Below are 16,069 nucleotides of genomic sequence, written 5' to 3'. Positions count from 1 at the left end.
AGTCATTTCCCACATTTGGGGAAATTGCAGGGGTCAGCACATCCAGAATGCAATGGATGAGTCTCGCCCCAGGGAAACCACCTTTGTGGTCATGGTATCTCCCCTGCCAGGTAAGTAAGATAGATACTAATTTTCTCAGACTTGCTTTGTCTAGGCCCGATCTAAGTCATCAAGGTAAACCCATCACATAACCTTCATTATTCACTTCAGTGACTTAGCCCACAAGCCCAATATTCAATAAATCACCACTTAGTCACCTAAGCATGAAAAGAAACAAAGGCCTACGTGTCTTATAGCTGTACCTGGATCCTGAAGATTTGTGGTACTGACAGGCTTTTTTAATTCAAAGCCCAGTAGATAGAGAGCAAGACTGGGTGGATTTCTTTCCAAAGAGGTGATGAGAAGATTCAAGATGTAGATTCTTGTTTCATGACGGATTCCAGCTAACTTCTTTTCAAGTTCTGACCCTTAATGTGGAAATCATAAGACAAAATTAAAAATAAGTAGTTAAGATGAATCAACTTTAGGACCTCCCTGGTGGCGCAGCGGTTGAGCGCTGGGTTGCAAAGCTGCCCGCAGCCTCTGTGGCGCCGGTTCGATCCCCAGCTGCTCCCCGGCCACCGGAGGAGGGTCCCACATGGCGCGCAGACCTCTCCTGCCGCCCGCTGCTCCCCTCAGCAGTGTACTTCGGTCCTTCTGCCTGCTCTGCTCCCCGCTCTGGCTCTGGTGAATTCTCTCACCCTCCCGCGCTTCTGACTGTACCCAGTGCTTGTATAAATAAATAAATAAATCTTAAAAAAAAAAAAAAAAACCATAAATCAACTTTAAAAATATGAAACTTGTTGCGCCTCCCCGGTGGCGCAGCGGTTGAGCGCTGGGTTGCGAAGCTGCCCGCGGCCTCTGCGGCGCCAGTTCAATCCCCGGCTGCTCCCCGGCCACCAGAGGAGGGTCCCACATGGCGCGCAGACCTCTCCTGCCGCCCGCTGCTCCCCTCAGCAGTGTACTTCGGTCCTTCTGCCTGCTCTGCTCCCCGCTCTGGCTCTGGTGAATTCTCTCACCCTCCCGCGCTTCTGACTGTACCCAGTGCTTGTATAAACAAAACAAACAAATAAAATAAATAAATAAATAAAACATGCCTCTATTAAAAAAAAAAATATATGAAACTTGTGTTCCAAACCCCCACATTTTCTTTAGTTCCAGTTTACCCAACTAGCCATGTTGATTTCAGATTCGTTTAGAGACTTCTCAAGTCTTACACATTAATGTTGGCAGATTCTCAATTTTCCTTACATCACCGCTAGACTGTTAACAGTTTTTGAGAATTTTTTTCTTTTATTAAGTTTTTATGTAAACTAAAATATATAATACATGTCAATCTAAGACATACCCTCTTCTAGACGTACAAATTCTTCTGTATCTTCACTATCCAAACACTCTACAAATCCAGCCATCAGCTTCTGACTTACACTCTGAAGTTACACAAAGATTAAAAAATGACAAATTATAAAAAGTTTATAAATTATTAGAAAAATGATAAACATAATACATGTTTATAAGCATTTATCTATAAAGATAAAAGGAAATCTGCTTAAAACTAAGGAATTGGGTTTTAGTTGTTATTAATTAATAGAAAATACGGTTCCTTAAATTGCCACAAGTCAGCTCTCTGTAGAAAAAAATTAGACACAATTATAAAAATTTATTGATTTCCAAATGTGGTTCCCTAATTGTCCTCCCCAAAGATTCAAACTAGTTTTTCTTAAAAAAAAAAAAAACAAAAAAAACCACATTAAATTGGCCTTTCTTGACCTCTTTGTTATATATTCATCATTATGAGAGTTTAACTAAAATATAATTCTTACCTTCTCTCCTAGGAAGTGTATTACTTATCACCTGTTTTATACCTCTGAGACATTAAATACTATTTACCTCCTTAAGAAATTCAGTAGGATGTTAAAATCATTAATGGTAATTTATATTAAAATGAATGCCAGTAAACTGAAAATCTTAATCTTCAATATCCCTGGATTATCTTGTGATTTCATGAACCTCATCTAAAAACAGATCTGATATCAATATTTTACTATAGTGGTTCTCAACTAGCTGATATTGCCATCCCAGAGATCACTTAGCAATATGAAAGGTCATCCTGAGTTATCACAAATAAAGGTTACTACATAAGCAGACAGTAGCTAGGGAACAGTTCTAAGAGTTCTGCAATATTAGGGATGGTTACTACAAAACAAAGATCTATTTCATCCAAAATACTAGAAAAATCTGTTTCAAAACACTGACGCACATACAATAAAATCCTTCAACTAGCTAAAGTAGTGATTTCCAATATAAAGATAAAATGAGAAACAAGTCTATAAAAGGGAGTGTGGGGGGAGATGGGAAACAGCAGTAGCCCAGTTGTAGTTATTCAGTGAATAGAAAGAGAACTTACAAAGTTCATTATCTTTGATATCAGTGCATTATCACTTGATGTGACACAAATGTGGGCCAACAGAAGGTCACAGAAATAGACAATGTACTACAGTCAGACATTTAGATTTAGTCTCAGCCAGAACATAGGCAACTGACTTAAGGTTGAAACAAAGATGAAAAAACAGTTACAAACCTAACCGTTCTAATGTACTCTTTCATTAAGCCATATAGTCACACATTATTGTACCAAAAAGTATAATCACAGAGTAGATGCAGTATCACTGGAAATAGTATTATCTTCAAAAGCAAATCCCAATTCAGGACATGGGCAGATTTTTACCCACTGTATATAAATATACTTACTCCTAGAGAATTTTTCCACAAACAAAACTAAGATTCTTCTACAGACACATCCATATATACTCACAATGCACAAAAATAACAACAAAATCAGTTACCTGGTCATGTGTGAAATCTCCAACCAATTTTATCTGAATATTGGAGTTGCAAGAGATACAGCAGAGGATCTTGGCACTCTCAAAAGCCAATTCTGGATTGTTATTGCCATGATACAGATACCTTTAAAAGAAGAAAACATTTGAGTAGCAATGCAGTGAAACTTTTGTCTTTTCATTATGCTCAATAAAAAACACTTAGACCAATGCTTCTTCTACCCATATAGTATTTTTGGGTAAATTAGACAAAGGTTTCCCCTTCTAAAAAGATGCAGCCTGTTAGGGGTTGATTTGTATTTGTTTCCTCCACAATGCATATGGTGATAACAAACCCAACAACTTCCAAATAAGGGACCTTATTTGGAAATAGGCTCTTTGTAGATGAAATCAATTGTGATAAGGTCATTAGATAGGGTCCAAATTCACAATTTAATGTCCTTATAAAAGGGGAGCATTTAGAGAGAGACAGAGACACACACACAGAGTGCCACGTGAGGCTGAAGGCAGAGATCAGGGTGACGCTTCTACCAGTCATGAAACACCAAACACTGCCAGCAAACTACTAGAAGTTTGCTCCCCAGTCCCATCCTCCAAACATCCAACCCCTATAGTAAACAAACAATATGAAAATTATGTCACTTTATACTTAGAAATGTTTAGGACACAGAATACAGTTTCAGAGTAACTAACATCAGAGGAGCTAAAAGAAAGCAAGAATAAAAACAGGCCACAAATGTAGAAATCAAAGCTAACAGGCCCATTTATTTCAAAGAGCCTATTTTTCTACTACAAATTGTACTTACCTGGCAATATTCACCACATTATCTGCCTTCTTCGTTCTGGGATTAATTCCCTGCAATAGCTGTTCCAAAGGAGAGACTATCAGAGCCAGTTGACTCTCTCTTAAAAGATCCATGAAAAGGTTTTCCTTTTGTAGAGTAAGATTGAGAAGTGCAAGACAATGCTGTACTGCTCTCTCCAAGTGTTTCTTCCCTAGAGAGCAAAACTGAAGTTAGAAAGCTCCACATGAATCTTAGAAAATCAGTCAGTTCTTAGGAAAACAAGATGAAGAATTCTAGATTCTAAAAGCCTTCCAGTTTTCAAGCTTTCAGCAGGAACCTCACACAAGTGCTTGCCCATGCAAGTCAAGGTAACACTTGTGACCCAGGTTACTTTTCTGCAATGGCTTCTCAGTCATGTTTCCTGTAATTTCCCCCTATTAGTTGTCAGATGAGAATTAATCTGGCCCCAGAGGGTACTTAGCTATGTCTGGAGACACTTCTGGTTGTCACAACTGAGAAGGTGCCACAGGCATTTTAGTGGGTAGAGGCTTAGAATACACAGGATTGCCCCCACAGCAAATAATTAGTCAAAAATGGGGGCCTCCCAGGTGGCGCAGCAGTTGAGAGCTGTGCTGCGAAGTTGCCCGCAGCCTCTGCAGCGCTGGTTCGATCCCGGGATGCCGGCGAGGGTCCCACATGGCGCGCAGCAGACCTCTCCTGCCGCCCACTGCTCCCCTCAGCAGTGTACTTCATCAGTCTGCCTGTTCTACTCCCTGCTCTGGCTCTGGTGAATTCTCTCACCCTCCTGCGCTTCTGACTGTACCCAGTGCTTGTATAAATAAATAAATAAATCTTTAAAAAATAATAATAATAGTCAAAAATGTCTATGGTGCTGAGACTGAGAAACTAAAGGAGTGATTTCCAAAATAAAGCTACGATGAAATACATGTTTTCACTTTTAATATACATATTAAATAAAATAATAAATTTTTATGTTATGACTCACTGACAATATCACTATAGATACAGAGAGAACATTACCATGTAAAAGAGCTTCAGGGATCATCTATTTCAAGCCATCAGTTTACAAAAGATGAAACTATCAAAGTTGTTTCCAAGACATGAAGACATTCAAGCACATACCTGGGAAAGGAGCATAGGTGTCAAGCTGCTTAACGCCTTCTTCCAGTAAACTAAGGGCAAGTTCCAACATCTGTGACTCATTCAGAAGATGATACATCAGACTAAAGCCTGGTGGCTTATAGGCTATGATTTCTTCTCCTAAAGAAGACATAGCAGAGTCTTACAGATGGTGAATTGGCATTTTTATTATATCCTCAATAACACAGTATCTATGAGATTTGTAAATTAAACAGCACCTAAACAGATGATGGCAAGTTTCAATTTAGAAACAATAACACAAATTGTATACACTGGAAAATCTTCAAAAAGCCGATATGGACAGTTAGTCACTAATTATAAACATGTAAATGTTAACTCATTAGAGAATCTGTAAGGCAGTGCTCTTGATCCTCCAACCAGTACAATTTGACTTTATTTTCTCTTACTCAGGACAATTAAAATGAATAAAATTATGTTACAAAAAAGATTAAATTTCAATTTAAATTTATAAACAAGTTATTTATAATTTACATATATAATTTATAAATTATACCTAGCTTTATAAATAACTGACACCTTATTTTTTTGCATATTTTTCCTTGGCCATAAAATGACAAATTATGTTATAAAAATATGTTTATCTCATGAGAAATAAAATGTGTTGCTGAAATTGAAGAGTTGTCTTTATGATGAACTAAGAGTCATAAAACAAATTTACCTGATTTTTTTCTTCTCTAAAATAAATAAATAAATAAATAATAACTGACACCTTATCTGAAAGTGACATAATTAAATTACCTTGTAGTTCCACAAACTGGTCTATGAAATCTTCAAGTTGAGGCTCATAATCTCTGAGCAATTTATAAAACACCTCCAAAACAACCTCAGCAACTTCCCACTACAGAAAGACACAAATTATTTCAGTAACAATCACCCAGGGTGATAGCCTTGCTAGGCTTCTTATTTTTATCACTCTTCTCCAGAAAAGAAGTCAAGTCTTTCGTCTACCTAACTAATGCATGCTAAGCAAATTGAAATCTTAACTCACTTTATTTTGTTAAAAGATAAAGGACTGGCTTATTTTTCAAGGTAAAATATTTATAAAAGCTTTACTCGTTTAAAACAAAACTTCATTTCTATAGCAGAAATTTGGATTTCATTAGCAAATCTAAAGCACCTAGCATCAAGTCAGTCAATGTGTAATTAAACAACATCAGATTTGGACACTTCTCCAAAGTATCAAATAGTTCACATTTTCTCCAAGAATCTCAGCTGGCAAGGATCTGAAAAATCATCTTATCTAATCACCCTTACTTCACAGGCAAAGCAAGTGAAGTGCTAAGCCCAAATGCTGTCCCCAAGACCCTCAAGCTTGGCAGCAAGCATGCTGAGGATTCACATGCTGGGATTCACATTTCCCAGCCCTGGGTGCTATGCCATGGCTCTAGCCAAAGAAGTGAAGAACAAAAAGTCACTGATAGGCTTGCCGTGAATGACCCCATAATTGGCCCTTAGGTTTAAAATGTTTTTAAAGTCTATGTAACAACAAAGAGAAAACTATTCTAAGAGAAAAATTTATTCCAAAGGAAAAATATACATGGTGGCATGGTTAAATTAATATTTTGTTTTAAAAAATCCATTGTAAAGAATTTTGATAGGACTGAGCTTCATTACTACACACAGGGTGGTTTTTTAAATTATTTTAAAAATCTTTATTTCTTCACATAATTTTATCAAGGCTGAGTTTGGGATTTGGGGCTATACAGTGAATTTTGTTATTATTTTTAAATTATTCAGGAAAATATAAAATTTTCTCTATTTTGTAAATTTCTCAAGATTATTTATCAAAATAAATTTATTTACTTAAATAAAAAAGATTTATCACCACATGATAATGGGTTTCAGGACTGATAAATATAGTCTCTAATACTCTATCTCAATCCAAAGCACTGTTTTTGTGAGAAGCTAGTGCTCTAAATTATAGTGATATAAGTTAAACCTGAAAGAAAAACTTTCAAGTGAATTAAATTCACAAAATTGAGGGAAAATTTCTTTTGGTAAATATGTTGCGGGGGTTTAGGGGTGAGGACTGAAATTAATGTTAACTAGGGGAAGCAGCAGCACTTGAAATACAGACATGCGTGAGTGAAAAAGAGTAGCACCTGGACAGAACATGGCTGAATGAAGGTCTCAACACAAAGGTCATAAAAACCTTTTCAAGAAAAGGGAAATAAGGTATTTAAAACAAATTCAAAAAATATATAAGAACATGTGTTTGAAGAGATGACAATTATCAGCATCCATATTCATCTGAATGACTTTTATCAGTGAGCATGTTTGCTACTGTTTTCATCCGATAGGAAATATGTTAGTAATTCTAGGATTAAAAATGCACCTCTTCAGTATTTATTTTTACTATACAATAAGCCAAAATTATAAAGCAATTGATTAAAAATGAACTTCAGTTATTTGGGACTAGTAGAAACAAAGTATGTGTAGTGATAGGGCAATGAATAAAATAAATAATGGTGAACACAAGTAAGTAATGACGGTGTCATTAAAAATGATGATTACGGTCATTAAAAAGACTTTTCAAATTATCTAAATTATGAAAAAATCTTCATGATACTGTAGTTAGTGGCCAAAAATGGATACAAACTAACATAACTAATTATTTCAATTTACATATATACCCACAGGAAAAAGACTAGCAATTATCCTTCCTTTGGCAACAGGATTATGGGTGATATAATTCCTTCCTGTCTTTTCCGTATATTCCTAACTGTCCCAAATTAGCATGAAATAAATTATTTTTACAATCATTAATATAACAACAAATAAACCCAACAGGTTCAAAAACAGCAAACTGTGCGTAATGTGAGGCAAACAGTATTATAGACTAAAGTGAATCACATCAGAACCTGGAAGGGTCTCTTACATAGCTTAGTGGTTATGAGCTTGGATCTGGAATCAGAGTCCTAGGTTCAAATCCTGGTCCTGGACCTTAGGCAAGTTTCTTAACTTTGCTAAGCCTCCATCTGTAAAATGGGAATATTAATAGTATCTGCCTCAAGTAATACTGGAATTACATAAAATGATATATAAGATAAACTCAGTTAAGAGTGGGTTACAACCGGAGCAAATATGTCAGTATACTTTCAGGCTCAAACCATGGCAGATATCGTAATACACCTTCCTGCTAAGCCAACGCTCTACAACCCGGAAGTGCTACTAATGAATAGAAATCGCTATTTTAAACTCATACTTAATTCAGTGCCTAAACTAAATCATTCCAAGAAAAAAATAGTATGTTACCAACTGTCAAAGGTATGACATTTTTGGTTAAATTCTGGTCAGCACTTGTTCATTCAAGGATCTGAATGAATACAAATTCATATAAAGTACTGTTCACTAAAAAGTCAGTGCTTGGCTTTTAGCGTCCAGATTTATTCCTTAATGCATATAAACTACTCAGACTATGGATGTTTTGGTGATTAAGACTGAATTTTAATAACTTTAAAAAGCTAAAATGAATTGATAGCACCTTATATGATAAATGAAAAAATGGGAGGAAGGGAGGGAGGGAGGGAGGAAGGAAGGAAAGAAAAGATTTCTCTGAACATAACCTTTTCAGCTGCTCTCCGGTAAGCTCTTGTGCGGAATCGGAGAAACACAGAATCTCTAAGGAACTGTAAGTAAGGATCAAAGCCAGGAGGCCGCAGTCCAGCACCCAAATTAGCAGGAAATGAGCTCTCCACCAGCGTACTAATAAGATGGCAAAAGGCCCGAGTCAACGGGTATTCTTCACAGCGGGATTCGATTTCATTCAGTTCAACCTTTCCAAGAAAAATTGGTAATGTCAAACTGTTGGCAACAAATGGCAAAGCATATTGCAGACATTAACTCCTTCATATTGCTATAATATCACACCAAAAGTCACAACAAATACATTTTTCATTTAAAAGAAAAAGTACAGACTCAAGATCAGTGAGATGGAAGAATCTAAAATGCCCACATATTATTACCAACTTTGAGTTAAAATTAAAAATCTTAAGCATTTCTTTAATAAAAAGAGAGTGAACATGGAGAAGAAAAACTGAAACAGTAAATTCTCACTTCAGATTGACTCAAGTAACCTAATTAAATCGAGTTCAAACCAAACAGTGAATATGGATGGTTACCATGTAACATCCTTTCCCAACTGGGAAATCTTTTTTTTTTTTTAATTTTATTTTTATATTCCCCATACACTTGCAACCCCCTTATTTTGACCCCAATCGCTCCTTTCCCCGCCCCGCCCCCCCATAGTGTGTATCTGGGTCATAGTTGTTTGTTGATTTTGACTTTTTCTTTCTTATAGTTATTCTTTTTCCTGGTCCCTTATTTAGGTTTTCTAGATTCCTGCTATGAGTGAGACCATCTGGTCCAACTGGGAAATCTTAAGTATTTTGGTTCCTTTCATTAAAAGTTCTATCTCCATTTCAATACTGACTAGAAAATCCTTCAAATGAAAACATATAAATATAACCACAGTAAGAATAATTTCCCTTAATCTTATCAATATGTGAATATAGGAGGACTGCATTTAAATTAAAAGAAAAACTTTACCTCAATGCCGATAGCTTGTCTCTGGCTTGGAACTCTTACAGTCTGCAATATCTTAAAATAACAAGAATTAGATGTTGGTAGAAATCTTCATTCATCAAAGAGCAGTAATGAGAATGCAATACAATAGTCAAAAACCTCCCCACCCCTGCACTCACACATCTTACAATGTTGATCAGAAATAATAAATAAGGGCTTCCCTGGTGGCATAAGGGGTTGAGCACCGCACTGTGTGGTGATCCGCAGCCTCTGCAGCACAAGTTCGAACCCCACCCAGCCAGTGAGCAACCCACATGGCACAGCAGACCTCTCCTGGCTCGCCCGCTGCTCCCCTCAGCAGTGTATTTCAGTCGATTTGCCTGTTCTGTTCCCCACTGTGTCTCTGGTGAATCCTCTCACCCTGCCCACCCCACCCAGCATCTCTGGACTGTACCCCAGTTCCTGCATGCATAAATGAATAAATCTTAAAAATAAATAAATAAATAAATAAAAAGACTCTGATGTATTTTCATCAGCAATTAGGTCAGGTTCAGATAGAACTTCCAATTATCTGGGCTTCTGAAAACTGGTAATTTTAAGTGCACACAACATGTTTTTAAGCAAATTTCCTCTGAGATATTTTAGGAATGAATCTTAAAACTGACAGGATACAATTTTACCAGCACTCAAGTCACTGGTGTGTTTAAAACCAGTGGTACTAGAAAATAAGAGGTATACTTGTTAAGAACAGGTTTCTGATGTGGGCATAAGTTTTGAGTTAAGATGTTTCATCCTCACTAAGCTAGAGACCTAAGTGGTCTAGGGTATAATTAGTTATACTTAATGTCACGTTACTCTCGAGCAACTCTTGAGAATAAGCTTTAGGTGGAATCCTTAAAAAAAGAAAAAGAAATCTTGCTCTAAGTTAGAAATGTAAACCCAATCACATTTCATCTTAGGTGAAAGGAAGCACTAGGCACCCAGGACACAGGTAAGTACTGATACACTCAAGAATGAAAAAATGAAGTATTAATATCAACCCAAGTGACTCTGTCTGTCAGCACACAACATCTTCAGGGCACATATGTTAGAAAATGACTAGAATATTTGACTGCTTTAAACAGTAGCATCTATGAATAATGTGTAAGAATCTCAGGCTCTCATATTATTTCTAAGACAACACACACTCCATTTTCTTAAAGAAATTTCTATAAAGCACATCCTTATGTTCCTTTTTACTTTATCACCTATAGAATAACTATACCTCGGCAGAAAAATTCCAGAAAGGCTTATATTTAAAAAGTTAATAATTCATTGAGTTCTCAAACTTTCTGTCATCTGTATTTTTCCCTCCCATTTCAGCATACATATTCCTTAAATGTATAGAAGTTAAAAATCCCTTTGATCACATTCCCACTTTTGCCCAAAGTTAAATTTAAGGCCCTGGTGTAACCGCCAATAAAAATTCTGGCCGCAATTAAAATTTCTATGTTACCTTATAAAACAGTTGCCCTGTCCTTCAATGGAAAAACCACCTAAGTGCAATGTGTAGCTGTCCAGAGGTACTTCACTCTGGTATGGGACAGAAAGAGCACAGAAGGACCAGAAGGGAAAAGTAGGAATTCCCCACATTTAGTGAGAACAGATGACTTCAGAAGGTTTACAACAGACTGATTTCAGGGAATTGAGGAATTGTGTCCATTTATTAATATATTGTAGACACTGAAAAACAAAGGCTTACGGAGCCAGTCTTTAGTAGCCTAGTGAAGCTGTCAAGTGATCTAAGAGAAAACTCAAATCTAATAGTTTGTGTTTTATTTTAGTCCTGCTTACAACTTTATTTTCAAACATATTGTAAGCTATCATCTGCATATATCTACAATGTGGTAAGAATTTTTCAGATTTTTAAAAAAGATACAAGCTCTTAAAATGTTTAAAGAGGCCTACTGAGGGCTTCCTTGGTGGCGCAGCAGTTGCGTGCTGGGTTGCGAAGCTACCCGCAGCCTCTGCAACACAGGTTCAATCCCTGGCCGCCAGCAAGGGTCCCACATGGTGCGCAGACCTCTCCTGCCACCCGCTGTTCCCCTCAGCAGTGTACTTCTTCAGTCTGCCTGTTCTGCTCCCCGCTCTGGCTCTGGTGAATTCTCTCACCTTTCCCGTGCTTCTGACTGTACCCAGTGCTTGTATAAATGAATAAATAAATCTTTTTAAAAAATTTTTAAAAAAATAATAAGGCCTACTGATACTATATATTTTGTATAGTTGTGTTAAGTCTAATAGTTTCTGATGTTATACTTGATCCCCAAATTCTAAGTTTCTATTACGAAGTTCCTGGCACTCTAAGTATCTCAAATTGGAGGCTCTTGTTTCCAGGATATTACCAAATCTCATTTCCAAACTGTAATAATAAAAATAAGAGAGCTTGTAAATAGTACCTGAGTATATTCCAGTGACTGCCAGAGGGAAGCAGCAATTTCAGGAGATTTTCCAAAAGCTGCAAGTGTCTTCAGCAGCTCAGCTTTTAGAACAGGGGGGATACTGCACTGCAGGAGTCCCAGGATCACTACCACAGGGGTCCACTGAGGGTGTTCACAAAGTGCCAAACGAGCGTTTTCACTCTAAGGATTGCACACAAAAACAAATGAGACTTTCTGCTTAAAGGCTAGGAAAAATGACCAGTAGTCACCTAAATTGCTAGCAATTCCACTGAATATTCATGGTTTGACACATGAAAACAAAGATTAGGTTAGACCTTATGCTCAGAGTCTACCAGTGGATCAGATCAGACTAGCTCAGTCAACATAAAGAACTGAGGATAAATTGCCTTTGTAGAAAGTACAGGAAATAATAGAGATAAACAGTCTGTCAGTCACATAAATTTTTAAATCCTTTCTGGAAGAATATATTTTTCTGTAAGATAAAATATAAATGAACAAATACCTGTATTTTTCTGAGAAAAACATGGAGACACAGAGAAGGTGTCAGTATCACTCAATTTAAATTGAGAAAGAATTACTATCTTTATGTTTTGGTGTTTAATAATGTTGAGCATTGGGCCTCCCCGGTGGCGCAGCAATTGAGTGCTGGGTTGCGAAGCTGCCCACAGCCTCCTCAGTGCCGGTTCAATCCCCGGCCCGAAACCCCGGCTGCCGGGCGAGGGTCCCACATAGTGCGCAGACCTCTCCTGCCGCCCGCTGCTCCCCTCAGCAGTATACTTCATCAGTCTGTCTGTTCTGCTCCCCGCTCTGGCTCTGGTGAATTCTCTCACCCTCCCACGCTTCTGACTGTACCCAGTACTTGCATGCATGCATAAATAAATAAATAAATAAATCTTTTTAAAAAAAGGAAAGGAAAAAAAAGAATGTTGAGCATTATCAGAAAAGCCAAAAAGTTGGAAGACACCACGCCTATCCTTCAGAGAACGTCAACACTGAGCAACTTTACTTTGCTCAGGTGAACAAAAGAAATAACTAGGAGAGATTTCTAAGCAGGGAAATGATGTAATGAATATTTTTTACAAAGACTAATTTGGTGGTAACAGGTAAGATGCTTTGGCATAAGAAGAGAGAAAAAATCAATACAGCAAATATTTTTTCTTTCTAATAAAGCTATTCTTTATGTCTATACATACATCAACACACTTATCACACATATGCTAGAAAACTTTTCAGAAGGACGCGTATCAACAACTGATTCTTATTTGCCCTTCTAACTAGTTTCTCTCCAGTGTAGGGTATTATTTTCATATAAGCTTATAGCAGTGAGCAGGGGTAACCAAAACTATACCCTCTGGAGGTGGGGAAACAAAGAGCCTGAGAAAAGAATGCTATATATATGCCAAATATATCACTTTTAAACTGTAAGCATTACAAGAAAATTTGGGGGATTCTTCAAGGCCTGTGCTAGAATACAAATAAAATTATACTCTCATATACTGTGGACGGGGTAACCTACCCAAGTGATGATGGTAGATGTGAGCTGTAAAAATGCAATCAATCCATCTTGCTCCTTCTGCGTGATGCCACGTGAGGGAAGGTGTCGGTACTGAACGCTATCTGCACTTGGGAGGTCCTTCCGGAGGTGTTCGTGGTAAAGCATTAGGGAGTGAAAGAAATGTTCCCAGGAAACAGGACTGCCACCTGCTCCCTGAATATTCTCAACTGTAAACAAAGACAGACAGAATTTTCTCTCAAAAATGTCTAAGCATTTTTGAAAATGGATGGAGAAAGTCAATAAACGTTGCCTTTGTCCTAGATAAATAATATGTTGTCCTGAAAAAAGCAGTGTTGCCTAATCTAGATAAGTAGTGTGCTGAAAAGTTTAGAATCCCTCTGCAAACTAGAAGTCTGAATTAATTCCTCCTGAGAGCTGTAAATGGGTGGTATCCACATAAATGCAAAGATAAATCACTTCGAATGTTAGTTACCTACTTCATATGGAGGAGAGTTCAGTGTTGTCACATCACTATATGGGGCTGCTTTTCCCAAGTAATTGCCAAACATTGAGCTTAAATACCCAAAGAAAGAGATAACTATTGGCCTCCCTGGTGGCGCAAGGGGTTAAGCACCACAGTATGAAGCAATCCACAGCCTCTGCAGCATGAGTTCGATCCCCGGCCAGCTGGGGAGCAACCCACATGGCGCAGCAGACCTCTCCTGTCTCACCCGCTGCTCCCCTCAGCAGTGCATTTCAGTCAATCTTCCTGTTCTGTTCCCCACTCTGTCTCTGGTGATCCTCTCACCCCCACATCTCTGGCCTGTACCCCAGCTCTTGTATGCATAAATAAATCTTTTAAAAAAATAAAATAAAAAAAGAAAGCGATAACTAGTTTAGATTGGTAAAAATATGACTCCATTACATATCAGGCGCTGGGAGCAAAAGCATCGCATATAATACAAGCCCCATTTATATGTCACCTTGGATAAATCACTGAACTTCTCTAAACCTCACTTTTCTGACATGTAAAGATGAAAGTAATAATATCTACCTAACAAAGCAGATGTTTAATAAATTTTCCTCTTCCCTTTCACAGTGTTTCAGACAAGTCTGAAAATTATATGAGGAAACTGGGAGATGGTCACGAAAAAAAGTTTTAATTACAGAAATCTAGAAAACAAGTACCTATAATGATAAATGAATCAAACTTATGTGACAAGGGTATATATTTTATGAAGCACCAGACGTGTTCTTAAAGTTTTATATATTAATTCTGATTTCCCAAACTGAATGGTATTTCCTAAAGCAAATGGTAAAAGTCCGCATTTGTGAGACCATAATCAGGCATAACTTAGGCATCACTCACTAACCATAAAGACACCAGGGTGCTCTTTCCCAATTTTTATGAAAATAATTTATACACCGGGTAGAATTTAGCACAAATAATCAATATTCTTTAATAGCCTGGGGAAAACTGAACTCAAGAATATCTCAGTGAACTTAGACAAATCCCCTATTTTCCTTACCATGACTACTGCCATTGACTTTGAGCAGGCTGAAACAGTAGTGGGCACACTGCGGCCCATTGGCCAATCCCTGGAGCATTTTCAAGTAAGGAATATAAATAGTTGGAGGCAACAGGTCACCCATTTGCCTCACAAACTTTGACAAGACAACCTGAAATAGGGAAAAACCAATAGTTTACACGAACCATACCTTAACTTTAAGGCAACATGGGCTAGCTAATATAAATGACAACACATGAAATGAAACTAATAAAGTGCTCTGATTTAACCCAACAGAGACCAAATAATCTGGTATTAAGAAAAATTGCCTCTTCTGTTTGTTCGCAATTTAATGCAATTACAGAACAATATTCTTATGAACATGAAGTACATTTCTAAAAAACATCTCAATGTCACACAACATAAGACTACTCGCATATACATATGTAAAACAACTGAAATTTATTAATCAAAATTAACTAGTTAAATTCAAAGACATTATAACCCAGAGTACCTACATCCATCAAATTTAGTATGGAGACCTAGGAATCAGAAAGATTTTTGATGGTAATCCTAAACACATTTTGTTTTGTGTTCCCACAATGCCAAATTCCTACACAACTCTACTTCTTAGTGTTTTCTTTTCTTGCATATACCTTAAATCTATTGTCAACAACTAAAATATGATTCACATTCAATAGCAGAACTCAGAATAGAGAATGTTACAGATTATTGGAAATTATTATTAAATCTGTTAGGGATAACATGGTTTGTGATTATGTAGAAAAATATCCTTATTTTTACAAAACATTAGCGTAAACAACAAGAGGTAAAATATCGTGTTGTATATAACTCACATTAAAATATCCCAGAAAATAAATATAGCAAAAGTAACAGTAGTAGCTGAGTAAAATAGAGTAAGATGTTCATAGTTATTAAATTAAGAGGTAGGGTGTTCATCATATTCAATAAGTGTTCTCCCTTTCCTATGTTTGAAATTTTTCATAATAGAAAAGTTGTTTTTAGTCTTCAAAATTTTTTAATAAATGCTCTCCAAAACATTTTTAAATGGAGGAAAAATGAAACAATAAAATATAGTTTAAAAAAAAAAAAAGATGTCAGGGCCTTCCTGATGGCGCAAGGGGTTAAGCACCGCACTATGAAGCAATCCACAGCCTCTGCAGCACAAGTTCGATCCCCGGCCGGCCGGGGAGCAACCCACATGGTGAAGCAGACCTCTCCTGTCTCGCTCGCTGCT

General features: G+C 37.1%; 1 protein-coding gene across 2 annotated transcripts in view; it reads right to left on the bottom strand.

Moving 5' to 3' along the window:
• The window catches only part of NUP205 (nucleoporin 205), a gene marked incomplete at both ends in the record, with an annotated part of 66,069 nt that overhangs the window by 28,883 nt on the left and 21,117 nt on the right, over positions 1–16,069 (bottom strand). For both annotated transcript variants that reach the window (XM_084230089.1, XM_084230090.1), the window contains 11 exons: positions 303–467; positions 1,388–1,469; positions 2,886–3,006; positions 3,686–3,875; positions 4,808–4,945; positions 5,585–5,684; positions 8,413–8,622; positions 9,395–9,445; positions 11,806–11,988; positions 13,325–13,530; positions 14,833–14,983. In XM_084230089.1, the coding sequence (XP_084086215.1) occupies positions 303–467; positions 1,388–1,469; positions 2,886–3,006; positions 3,686–3,875; positions 4,808–4,945; positions 5,585–5,684; positions 8,413–8,622; positions 9,395–9,445; positions 11,806–11,988; positions 13,325–13,530; positions 14,833–14,983 (1,597 nt within the window). The remainder of the gene's footprint in view (positions 1–302; positions 468–1,387; positions 1,470–2,885; positions 3,007–3,685; positions 3,876–4,807; positions 4,946–5,584; positions 5,685–8,412; positions 8,623–9,394; positions 9,446–11,805; positions 11,989–13,324; positions 13,531–14,832; positions 14,984–16,069) is intronic.

This window comes from Talpa europaea (genome assembly GCF_964194135.1).
Source record: "Talpa europaea genome assembly, chromosome: 3".
NCBI lineage: Eukaryota > Metazoa > Chordata > Mammalia > Eulipotyphla > Talpidae > Talpa > Talpa europaea.
Note: the sequence above shows the minus strand (reverse complement) of the source record. Positions and strands in the feature narration are given on the sequence as shown.